At 32.7% G+C, this 12,655-nt stretch overlaps 2 protein-coding genes across 2 annotated transcripts; one reads left to right on the forward strand and one right to left on the reverse strand.

The window, feature by feature from the left end:
- Nucleotides 1–172: 172 nt before the first annotated feature.
- On the reverse strand, nt 173–4,072 carry LOC114409414 (urea-proton symporter DUR3). The gene is made up of 9 exons (XM_028372865.1): nt 3,731–4,072; nt 3,215–3,322; nt 3,024–3,119; nt 2,827–2,909; nt 2,497–2,717; nt 2,136–2,398; nt 1,756–1,994; nt 948–1,597; nt 173–811 (listed from the first exon to the last, which is right to left on the reverse strand). The coding sequence occupies exons 1-9, from the start codon at nt 3,917–3,919 to the stop codon at nt 516–518; spliced, it is 2,145 nt and encodes a 714-aa protein (XP_028228666.1). The 5' UTR covers nt 3,920–4,072; the 3' UTR covers nt 173–515.
- Nucleotides 4,073–7,445: 3,373 nt separating this feature from the next.
- LOC114409415 (ubiquinol oxidase 1, mitochondrial) lies at nt 7,446–11,150 on the forward strand. The gene is made up of 4 exons (XM_028372866.1): nt 7,446–7,911; nt 8,247–8,375; nt 10,165–10,653; nt 10,796–11,150. The coding sequence occupies exons 1-4, from the start codon at nt 7,624–7,626 to the stop codon at nt 10,853–10,855; spliced, it is 966 nt and encodes a 321-aa protein (XP_028228667.1). The 5' UTR covers nt 7,446–7,623; the 3' UTR covers nt 10,856–11,150.
- The last annotated feature ends 1,505 nt before the right edge of the window (nt 11,151–12,655 follow it).

Here is a 12,655-nt window from a genome sequence, read left to right on the forward strand (position 1 = left end):
TCTTTGGCTCTTGCAATTTATTCTTTTTCGAAGACCAATATCCTTCCCTTAATTTAATGGGTTTCTAATTAACTGAGTATGACTTGTTAGATATGAGAATATTCCAAAATTTACATATAACGATATTTTTAGTAAGGAGATTTATTTTTTTGCTGCCAATCAAACTAAAGCATGAATCTTTAAATGGTCCCACCACCATATTACCTTTAATATATTTTCACTCCTATTATTTTGGCTTTATTGAACATTCAAGATCAGTAATAAATTGAATCCCATTTACATTACAACGTTCACTTGTTTTTCCTTGTGAGATTATTCGGCTCATCCATCATAGACACTCCTCAGCTCTGTGGCTTTTCAATCATTTGTGATATACACTGCAACATCAAAAACGCGTGACTCGTGTGTAAGGTTGACCCAAATGCAGTGCTCTATTTATGTTGTGTCTGAACCAGATTAGCAAGACTTGGAAATTCTTTTTTGGTTTGAGCAAATGTTTCCTGTCCCTTGGGATCTTATGCAGGAAGAGAACTAGCCTGCTGTTCCGAGGAGTCTAACTTTTTGGCCTTCCCCTTCTCAAGCAAGTAAAGTCTCTCAGCTTCTGGCATTGCCTGCATGATGGTCTGCAACTTGAAATTTAACTCCTCTACCTTTTCCATGAGCCTGTCATTTGTAAACATGCCCATAATAACTGTCTGAATGGTTTCCCAGCTCTCTATTAGTGGTAAAACAATTATCACAGCAGAACCAACAGTACCCCATCCTATAGCAATCACTGCCCAGAAATAGAAGTAGCCCTTACTAAACTCCCCTGTGGTAAGGAACAAGTAAAAGTGTAAGTGACCAAATCAGATATGTTAAAACAAAGACTTTCTTATAATTTGGTCTAAGGTGCGAAAAGAAAATCATGGTCAAATGTTTGCTAATGCAAGTCAAAAGTTGGTTACCTGCTGGGAGGGAGAGAATAGGCCATAGAATGACAATCAAAAGAGTGAAACCAACACCCCACTTCACCACCCATGATTTAGCTCTGATTAGTTTTTCTTCTTTAAACTCTTCTGCTGGAAGATTAGATTTTTCCTTTTCAACCACTGTGATTTGCTTGGTGGTACTCCAGTCATAGTTCTGAGGTCTCAACATGCTGCAGACAGCATGAGCAACTCCTCCAGTTAGTATAGAGACAAGGTTTCCAGCAAGCATTGGTGCATTTCTGCCAGTTGTATTGAGGTTTACCCGGCCATATTGTATTTTTGTAACAGACAGCCAAGTGATAATTCCTAAAACACAACCTAACACTGTTCCAAGAATGGCTCCAATTGCATTTGCTTTTCTCCATAGAAGCATAAAAGCAATGGGAAGAACTGCTGAGCCAATCAGAATTCCCATTGCAAGGTACATCCATCCTAAAGAAACTTCAGCCTTGTTCAGTATAACTGCTAACAACCCCATGAAACACCCGAATCCTAGGACGACACCCCTTGACACTTTGAGGATTTGCTTTCCACTTGCATTAGGATTTATGTAAGTTCGGTAGATATCATATGTGCATAATGAGGACACCGCAATGAGTTCTGATGAACCAGCAGAAGTTACTGCCCTGGTGAGTATATCAAAAGGTCAAAACCATCAGAAAGTAGAACAAAGAGGCTAGATAGTTTTCTTATAAGCCTTGTAGTAAATTGTTAATCCGTTTGCTATTTCAATCTTATCTAGACATATTAAGAGTATTCCCAATGGATTCTGATAGTAACTTACATAAAAAGCATGGTAAGAAGAAGAATAGATCCTCCTTTCCCCATCAAAGCTACAGCCGTAGCAGGGGGAACAAGTCCACGGCCTGCTTCATTTTCATTTATTGGTAAATCAAGGGCCAGGGCTCCTAGACCTAATGATGTAGCCAAAGAAAATGGCACAGCAAACCAGACCAAGCCTCCCAACAAGTACCCCTTATGAGTAGATGAAGGTCTTGCAGCAATGGCACTCACCCAATATCCCTAGGCATTCCCCATTTGAAGAATAATTAGTAACAAAACCCAAATAACAAAAAAGAGTACAAAATTATAACTTTTGCATATTCAGGACACTCGAAATAAAACAAACTGAAGATGAAAAGACACCTCTTAATTAATGCTTACATTGTCAACAAACACAGTGCCAAAATTTCCAACAATGTTTATAATCCCAAAAACTAAGCCACCGGAACTTAGCATTGTTAGGTAAGAACCTTTGTGATTACCACTAACTGGACCACAAGATTGTCCTTGGTGTGATATAGGATCCTGACATGTTCTTGATTTGCTTGCAACCTCTAGCAGGCGATTGTAAACAACAGAAGGGCTACCAAGCTCGCTGCTAGCCGTGTAGACAAGGTAGACAAAAATCACCAAAACAATGTGCACTGAAAAGTGAAAACAAAAATTTTAACAGTGGAACACATGAATATAACAAAATGTAGATATTGTTGGTGGAAAAAGTGATAAAAAATTAAGTAGAAACCTATGACAGAATGGATATAGCTTGCTAAGAATGTGGCCTTCAGTCCACCCGCTAGTGTATAGACAATTACTCCAAGTGGTATTAGAAAGCTAGCAGCATAAAGGTTCACTCCAGTTAATGCATTTACAACCGCAGAACCACCGAGGAGCAACATAGCCGTCACAATTATATTCGTCAAGAAGCAGAAAATGAGGAAAACAATGTGCGCAGAAGTCCCCCAACTGAGGTAAAGAAACTTTGTTATCACTAGAATATGACCAAAAGGTTGCACTTGAGCTTTTAACAAAACATCAAGCAAAAATACTCTAAATGTCCAAACAAGTAACATACCGGGCCTTGACAATTTCACACACAGTATGAGCATGAGGAGCCTTTCTTTTAATCTCTATAGCCATGATTCCAAACAACAATACCTGTTCATTTTCAATACATTATAAACTGTCAGCCTTACTTCCTTTTCCAAATTTCAATATATCAAAATTTAGAAGGAAAAAAATTGCTATTCTAAGGAGATATAAGGTTCATGCCTGGATGGTGGCCCCACTAGCATACCAGAAAGGTCCACTAACTCCATACTCCCATGCAACATTAGAGCTTTGCAGGATTGTAGCAGCCCATGTCCACTGCACAAAATCATCGTAATAAAGAAAAGAGACGTGAAAAAATGGAATCTCAGGTTCATCAAAGTATTAACTATGAGGCTATTTGAATCCATTACCTGAGACACAATGACACTTGCAATAAGCCCCGTCTTAACATTTCTTCCTGCTGTATTGAACCATTCAGATGTGTGACGTGACCCAACATAACGCTTCTCCAGCCACACCTGATCCACAAAAATGTTTGTACCCAATAAATTGATTATGATAATCTGAGAAGGATTAGCAACACACTCTTTTTAACACGTATTTTGTTATTGATTAAAATTTGTTAAAAACTACAAATTAAGGAGAGAAACTCATTAAATAAGAAGTGAGATCCATAAAAATTCATGATTTTTAATAAATTTCTGCAAGTGTAGAGAGTGTATTCAAAAGAGTGTGTTGTTAGCATCTCATGATAACTTTATGATTATAACATACAAGCTTCCATGCAACTCCAAAGAATGGTGGTGAATTGTGAAAGTATAAAACAGTAATTATGAGAAAAACATGAGAAGGTTAGGCAGTGATTTTCTACTTCAACCAAAAGATCAAAATAACTAGAGAAAGAAACAGATTTGAGGATTACGAACCAAGAAAGAGGTGAAGACGGCAAAGAAAGCACCAAAACCAAGAATGACAGAGTAACCAACACCCTGATTAAGCACTGGTTTGCCTTCAAAGAAACTGGTCTGCCTCACACACACACCTCCATTTTCAGACACATGATAGTACTTGCTAGAAAATTCAAATGGTGGACACTCTACTAATGCAGAAGCCATGAAACTATGAAGGAAATTGTCTTAGTTGCTTGCTATTAATCCAATAAAATTGGAATACTATACATCTGTCTCCATTTCTTAGAAACCAAAATGGAGATTTTGAGGCTTATCTCTAGCTCTAGCTGGGGACAGGGAAGGTAGTAAGTCAAACTAAGAGGGTATCTAACTATTTTAATCAAAAGAATCTATAGATCGGATTCCTTTACGGAACTCTTTGGTCCAAGTGTTGAATTTTGGACTCATTATTTTGTCAGCATTTCTAAGACTAAGGAGTATACATTGTACAATAAAAAAAAAATCAATTATTATACATTAGTATATCAATCAAAATAATAATAATAATTTTGTATCAGATAATCCACATCCTTGCTGAATAGCAAAGAAAATATTTTAATATAAACAAAGATTCAAAACTAATATTTATTTAGTTAAGAGGTAATTTTCAAAGTACACATATATGTAGTTTTAATAATTGATTATATTTTTAACGAAATTGCATTTTTCTCCTAACAAGGGGATTTATGATAATAAAAAAGGGTAAAAGTGAGATTAGAACCCATGGCCGTGAAACTCCCCTCTTATCTTTCATCACCTAAAGCAATAAGCTGTTTATCTTTTTTCTTTTTTATAACAAAGCTTTTTTATCTTTTAAGTCATACGATAAACACTACGTTATATTTCATATAATGTTACTGCATGATGATAGACCAGAATATATGACAAATATCTACGAAAACAAAATTTGTGACAAAATTAAATAAAAAAGATATAAAAAATACAATACTATATATCATATTATGAGAAAAAAAGTATACACTAATATTATCAAATAATTTTATTTTGTCATTTAATCATAAGTCACATGCATGATAAGTTCGTTAATTCTTATACAATTATTTTAAAATTCATACTATGATTATTTTTTATTTGATAACCTAAATTATTCTTTATATATGATAATGTATTTTATTGTTAAAAAATTGTGAGAAATTGATTTCACAAAATTAAAATCGACTTTGAGAATATCAAATTACATTGAACATTAATTTATTTTTAAACTAACTACTGCAATAATTTTATTATTAAATTATACGTTCTTTTTATAAAAGAGCCGCCAGCATCTATAGTACTATACTCTTTCCGGGTCCTAAAGTCGGTTTCCATGTAAAAAGACATTTTTGTTTTTCTTTTTTTAAAAAAACGTTCGTGAATGTGGGCCACAGGTTTTTACTTGGAGGACACGGAAATTGTTTATTTTTTTTTAAGAGATCCAATCTACTTGCTCTCCAAGAAATAACAAAATAAGTAAATAACTAATGATCAATTATGGCAGCTAAGTGCTATGTATCATGTATGTACCAAAAACATTTATGGCTGTATTTTTTTTAGAGGAAAAATTATGGTTGTTTTGAAGTACAAATATTGCACGGTACGAGTGTACGACAGTCAAGGAAACTTTAATATATTACGGTATACAAATACAAATATATATAAAAAAAATACAACTTGAGTTCTAATTAAAAAAAAAATTAAGGGTGCATTTGATTTGTTAAAAAAATAGGATAAATAAAATTACACTGAACAAGTAATTGTATTATAACTTTTTGTATTGTACGTTGATCAATGTATAGTACAAGTAATTTTGTGATATATCTTGTTTGATGTGTTTATATAATGAACAAAATAATATAAATTTTATCATAATATTCTTTTTAACGTGTAACATTTGATTTGCACTAAAAAAAATACAGAACAAAATTTTAAAACTTTTAAATTATTTTATTATTAGAATAAAATTTATTATCATGTTTTACTAATATTTATAATTTATTAATATTGTGATATATTTTAATTCTAACTAGACCCACCTTTCTTGTCCATTTCAATTTTTTTTTGTTTTATTATTTTTTATAGGGCTAGGGTTGACATCGGGTCAGAGCAACCAAGCTCAACTTGTGAGTAAATGAATGGATTGAAAAATCCTAAGTGCATTGGCACACCTTGATGGTGCAACACAGGAGAGACACCTCCACGGAGGAGGCGTGACCTTTGATGTCACCGGACACAGGGCTTGGAGACGCGAGACTCCCACAGGGTCACGACGATGACGCCAAGGACATGACAACGCAACACAACCTCATTGAAGTTAGCCAAAAGAAAAAAAACATAACGAGAATAAGGAAAATGACATGAGAATATTTGAATAAAATAATAATGAAAAAAAAAGAAATAATGAACAAAAAAAAACAACAATCGTCTATACAGATTTTGCCGACAACTAAGGTATCCACGGTTAGGTGAAGTAAAACAAACAAAAAAAAATGAAAAAGAAAATGAAAGAAAGAAAGATGGAGGTACAATGTTTGGAGAGAAAGGTTTTAAAAAGGAGATAGATATGAAAAAAGTGTGTATAGTAAAAAATCAAAAAATATGAATAATATTATATTTTTACTTTTGTTAGATATGAAATAAAAAATTATATTAAATTTATTGAGTTACAATCTTTTTGATATTTGTTTAATTCATCATTCTGTTGGTACGTAGTATATCTCTCGGTATTTTTACAATAAGAAGACATTTTTGTTTTTTTTTTTAACGTTCGTGAATGTGAGCCACAGGTTTTTACTTGGAGGACACGAAAATTCTTGTTTTTTTTTTTAAGAGATCCAATCTACTTGGTCTCCAACAAATAACAAACTTTTAATAAGTAAATAACTAATGATTAATTATGGCTGCTAAGTGCTATGTATCATGTATGTACAAAAAACAAATTATGGCTGTATTTTTTTTCTTTTTTTGAGAGGAAAAAATTATGGTTGTTTTGAAGTACAAATATTACACGATACGAGTGTACGACATTCAAGGACGACATTCAAGGAAACTCTAATATAGTACAGTAAACGAATACAAATATAAAAAAAAAACAAATACAACTTGAATCCGAATTTAAAAAAATATAAAGATGTAAAGTACAAATTTGATTCATTCTTTTGTGAATTTATTTGTTAAAAAATAAATGTTATATGATATTAAATTATATAACTAATAGTATAAAAACATATATACATAGAGAGATTAAGTAAAATTAAAATTTATACAATAGAAAAATAGTTGGTTTTTTTAAGGATTATCCTAAAAATTATGCTAATAATAATTTCTGATTTCCTATAATATTAAATCCATAAATATTTAGAAGTAAAATCTGACATTTTCAAAAAAATTATTTTCCCATATATGGATATATAATTTAGAAGATATTACAAATAAAGGTAATTTAATTCATTTATTGCTGCCAATATATGGTGATTTTTTTTTATATATATATTTTGAAGTCTATGTCAAAAATATAATTCAAGGAAACTTAAAAGCAAATTTTATCGATCAGTAAAAAAATTCCCAATATCAGTATTCTAGTATTCTAGAAAAGCCGTGCCAACTAATTAAAACCCACCAAACGCATCAACGTTATTCACCTTACGTCCTTACGTTTCGTCGTGTGTCTCATGAACCATTACATAAACTCTTTACCTTTGTTTATTCATAACTACTATATATATATATAGACCCTCCTTAAACCCTTTTCTTCAACAGCCAACAAAAAACAAGTCTTTTTCTGAAAACTTAATTTCTCTCTGATTTTCTCCCTCACTTTTATTTCTCTCTTTCTGGATTATTCTCTCTGTGTAGATTGTGGCGTGTTCTCGATGATGATGATGATGAGCCGCAGCGGCGCCAACCGGGTAGCGAACACCGCAATGTTTGTGGCGAAGGGTTTAAGCGGCGAAGTTGGTGGTTTAAGAGCATTATATGGCGGTGGTGTGAGGAGTGAGAGCACTTTGGCTTTGTCAGAGAAGGAAAAGATTGAGAAGAAGGTTGGTTTGTCTTCTGCTGGTGGGAACAAAGAAGAAAAAGTGATCGTGAGTTATTGGGGCATTCAACCCTCCAAGATCACAAAAAAAGATGGCACAGAATGGAAGTGGAATTGCTTTAGGGTATGTAAACCATATGTGTAAGTTTTTTTTTTTCAGGTATAAAAAATAATATGATGTTTCTATCTTATCATAAACTAATCTTATTTGCGGTGTGTGTGACTAGCACTGAACCCTTTCCACACAAAGAAAATTGAATATTTTTCCTATCAAATAAATTGTTTTTCCCCACATGAGAAAATAACTTGGTCTTATGTTATTCTGTCAACCCCTACGGATTGCGTCCTTAATTTGTTCTCTCTTGAAATTTTTAATTTATATAATTTTGTTTTGGGGATTAATTATATATTTGATAATGGTATTGTTTTGATTTGTTGATGATGTTAATTGACGCGAAGCCATGGGAGACATACAAAGCAGATCTTTCCATTGATCTGGAGAAGCACCATGCTCCAACCACGTTTCTGGACAAAATGGCTTTTTGGACTGTCAAGGTTCTCAGATACCCCACCGATGTGTTTTTCCAGGTATTTTGGATCTTTTCCTTCTCCTGCACGGAACAAAGTCAAGTAAAGAATAAATAAATAATTTTTTATTTCATTGTATGTAAAAGTCTTTTAAAGAGAATATATCAGATATATTTTTTTTATCTCAATATAATAATAAGCAGTAATAATACTTTTTAAATATGTTTATACAGTATTTTATTTAACCTTTCTTTGGGCTATTTTTCTTGCTGTCATATAACGTTAGTTATTTTGTTTATTAGTCATTCTGTTTTCCCCCCTTTTTTATATCTTTGTTTCTTCTGCTTTTACCTCAAAATAAATACGGTATATGGTATATAGTAATTATATTCCTGTTTTATTTTTTCAAGGAAGGTATATCTCTTTCAATTTTTCCCTTTTAGTCCTAGATGTTTTCATTTGTTATTTCATTAAAGTAATTTTCTTTATTTCTCTTCGAAGATACGGTGAAAGGTCTTCCTACATGGATTCATGTTTTAAGGTTTTTAGTTAAGTTTTTCATTATTTTTGGTGCAGATAAAAAAATATTGTTGGTTATATGTCTTCTTTTTTTTACTTGATTTGCGTTTTAAAGTTCCGAAATTTATTTTAATTATTATGTACTAATTTAGTTCCCCAATAAATTGATTTTTTTTTTAAAAAAATAAAATGGTTCGTATAAAATTCTGGTTTGCCTATGGCTTCTGGTATATTTTTTTAAAATAGTTTTTGTGGTCATGAATACTAAGAATTTAATTGGTATTATGATGATGGTGTAAAATAATTTTATATTGTTGTCTAATAATAAATTATTGTTTGTATGATTTTTATGATAAATATCATAAAAAAATAAACTTATCATACATAATTAATTATGATTGAATAATTATTCTATAATATCAGTGTATAATATTTTTTTTTCTCACATACTAAACATCGTTATATAACTTTTTTTTTTTAATTGGCACATCATTATATGCTGATTTATTATTTTAATATCATTTTTGGTTTTGGGACATCTTGTTAGGTTTCTTTTTGTTTTTCCTCAGAATAAATAAGTATCATGCACAATACATGTGATGTTTGTCTGATATGAGATGTGTTTTGGTCAGGAGGTGTGTTTGTTTAGGCATTCGAACATAATACATGTGATGCATAATACATGAATGTGACGTTTGGTAATATACTTTTTTTAAAAGACAAAATACTTGTGTTTGTTCAGACTTCTGACCATTCGTTCCACATGTTTCAAGAAATTAAACATGAGTCTAGAAATTTGTTAGATTCACAGAGATTCAACGTTTCACAAAGACTCCCTACTCGATGGGATTGGGATGCCTAGCACATGAAAAGAAAATGATCCAATAGTGTTTCATAAATTCCTCCACCGTAAGATGAGATGCCTCCTAGGTTGATTTTGTTTTTAAGTTTCCATTTGCCATAAACCATTAATCTTCCTAAAGAACAAAATTATGGTCATGCTAATTAGCACATACACTCTAACTTCTTTTTCTCATTTTAGGATAAAATAAAAGCCTGCTTAAGCTAGCATACTATTAGTCTTATGGTAACATCAACAATCAATATTGCCTTTCAAGTTTAGTATGTGCTTCATAATGAAATTTATGTGAACTTTGTATAAACAACTGTATATGTGAAAAGTCCATTCCCACACTTTTCACTGTCATGTTTGAAGGAAAACTTGTGTTATTGCAGTACTTGTTCACCCTTAGATGAGTATTGTATTCTATATACTATGTTTGAAGTTTATTATTTTCTTAATTAAGTTTGTTGTGTGTAAATGTAACAGAGGCGATATGGATGCCGAGCAATGATGCTAGAAACAGTGGCTGCAGTCCCTGGGATGGTAGCAGGCATGCTACTTCACTGCAAATCCCTAAGAAGATTTGAGCACAGTGGTGGTTGGATCAAAGCACTGCTGGAAGAAGCAGAGAACGAGCGTATGCACCTAATGACCTTCATGGAAGTGGCAAAGCCAAAGTGGTATGAGCGTGCACTAGTGATAACTGTGCAAGGTGTTTTCTTCAATGCATACTTCTTGGGGTATTTGTTGTCACCTAAATTCGCACACCGCATGGTTGGTTACCTGGAGGAGGAAGCAATTCACTCCTACACAGAGTTCCTTAAGGAGCTGGACAAGGGCAATATCGAAAATGTGCCGGCTCCAGCCATTGCCATTGACTACTGGCAGCTCCCACCAGGCTCCACTTTAAGGGATGTTGTCATGGTTGTAAGAGCTGATGAGGCACACCATCGTGATGTCAACCACTTTGCATCGGTAATTATCCTTATATTTACATATTTTTCTATTCAGCTAATTAAAATGGGAAGTTAAGAAAAAATTGAAGCGTTTTTCTCCTTTGATTGTGTTAAATGATCTATAAAGAATACTGATGGTGTTTTATTGTAATGAACTGCAGGACATTCACTATCAAGGGCGAGAGTTACGAGAGGCTGCTGCTCCAATTGGTTATCACTAATTTTTTTTGCCTCTTCTGATGTTGGAGTGTGGAAATTTAAGACAAATTTTGGTGTCATTTTGACTAGAATAAATAAAATTGCTCGTGACAGACTATACAGTGTTTTTTTTTTGTTATGTCTCATGATGCCAATGTAAATAGGGTGTGGTGGAGTCTTTATTTGTTCAAAGTCATATTTGGAGTATTTGTAATTCTACTGTGCACTCTGTAAGGTACGAGTGGAGTTATATGATATCTCACACACCTCCAAGATATAGTTTTTGCCTACTAATTCCTTGATTTATTCCTTTTTGAATATGGTTTTTGTTTCGTCTTGGACTTCGACTTATTGAAGATCAATGGGCAGAAAGAATTGAGGTTGAAATCTGTATAATTACTGTCCTGGAAGTTATAAGCATCATCATGAATATGATACCAAAATGAGGACGTCGTGTGTGAAACAGACAAGCGAAGATTGAGTCCATGTTGAGGAATTTCTTTGATATTGAAATAAAATAATGTTTTGTTCTCAATCAAGAAGAAACTTAACCGTTAGATTTTACATAATGTCACTAAGTATGCAGGTTTCTAAGCAGACCTACATAGAGAAAGTGACTATGTTATCAGAATCCTAAGGGTCTTGCTCTCAGATCCTATATTATGCTCATGGAGCCATTGTGTATGATAAACAAGGTTTTTTTGTTAGTCCAACAAGAGCCTAAAGTCTTGGCAAACGGGGCACATTCAGAGGCAGAGAATGACAGAGGGGTAGAGGTTCTCAAGGAGTAAGGACTACTTAAAGGCATAAAATTATGTATGCGTTGTGGGAAGAAAAGAATGGGCATACGGCATACCATTGACATGTTATAGAAAGCTTGGTTTCCCACCTAACGTACGTATATTTTCGAAGAGGACTAAGTGGTTACAAATGATGATGGAACTATTTCTCAAGTTCAGTAGAATACCCACATAGGAGAAGTGGCTTTCACTAGAGAATTGAAGTATCATTGACTCCTTGACCTACTCAAAGGACATGTTCTGTCTCAAAAGGATCAAGCCAGTACTAGTTAAATTGCCCGATGCTTCAAATGTTTTTTTAGACTTATGTTGTGGCCCTTTTTGTACAATGACAAAAGAATTGAAGCATGTTTTACTTAAAATAAGGGATTAAATTAAAGCATTTTAAAAAAATAAGGGATTAAATTGAGTACGAAATGGGATTTTCCAAGATTTTTTTTAAAAAAAATAAAGGACACTAAGACCTTTTTATTAAAAGAGAGAGTAAATTGAATAAAATAAAAAAAAATAGAGGGACCAAATTATTAATTTAGCCTTGATAAAATTTCTTTCTTGCTGTGTGTTCAACGATAAAGGGGTGGGAGGTGCAACACAATGAAAATGAGTTTTCGTGAAGGATATTTCCGGGAAAAAAATTACAAAAACTTTTTGGGCAAACCTCTTGCAGACTTGCACAATTCCATCCATTTTTTGCTGATGAGCATTGCTTTTCGCACCAGTCAAATTGTTGGTACACTTAACACAAGATGGACAATTACAAAATTATCCTTCCGTAGAGCTGATATGGATTGTGAATTCATAAGCCTATTACGAATTATCAATTAGTAAGTGACCCATATGATTTTTTAATTTTTTTAAAAAAATATATTTTAAGAATTAATTTAAAATTAATGGTCCATGAATCAAACCCGTAATTTTCGCATTATTAACACGACGCTCTAAGGTCAATTATATTATAAAATAATTAATGTAGTTATATATAACACTAAAATTTTTAATATATATTTAATGCACATCTAAATT

The sequence above is a fragment of the Glycine soja genome, chromosome 4, assembly GCF_004193775.1.
Source record: "Glycine soja cultivar W05 chromosome 4, ASM419377v2, whole genome shotgun sequence".
In the NCBI taxonomy this organism is placed as follows: Eukaryota; Viridiplantae; Streptophyta; class Magnoliopsida; order Fabales; family Fabaceae; genus Glycine; species Glycine soja.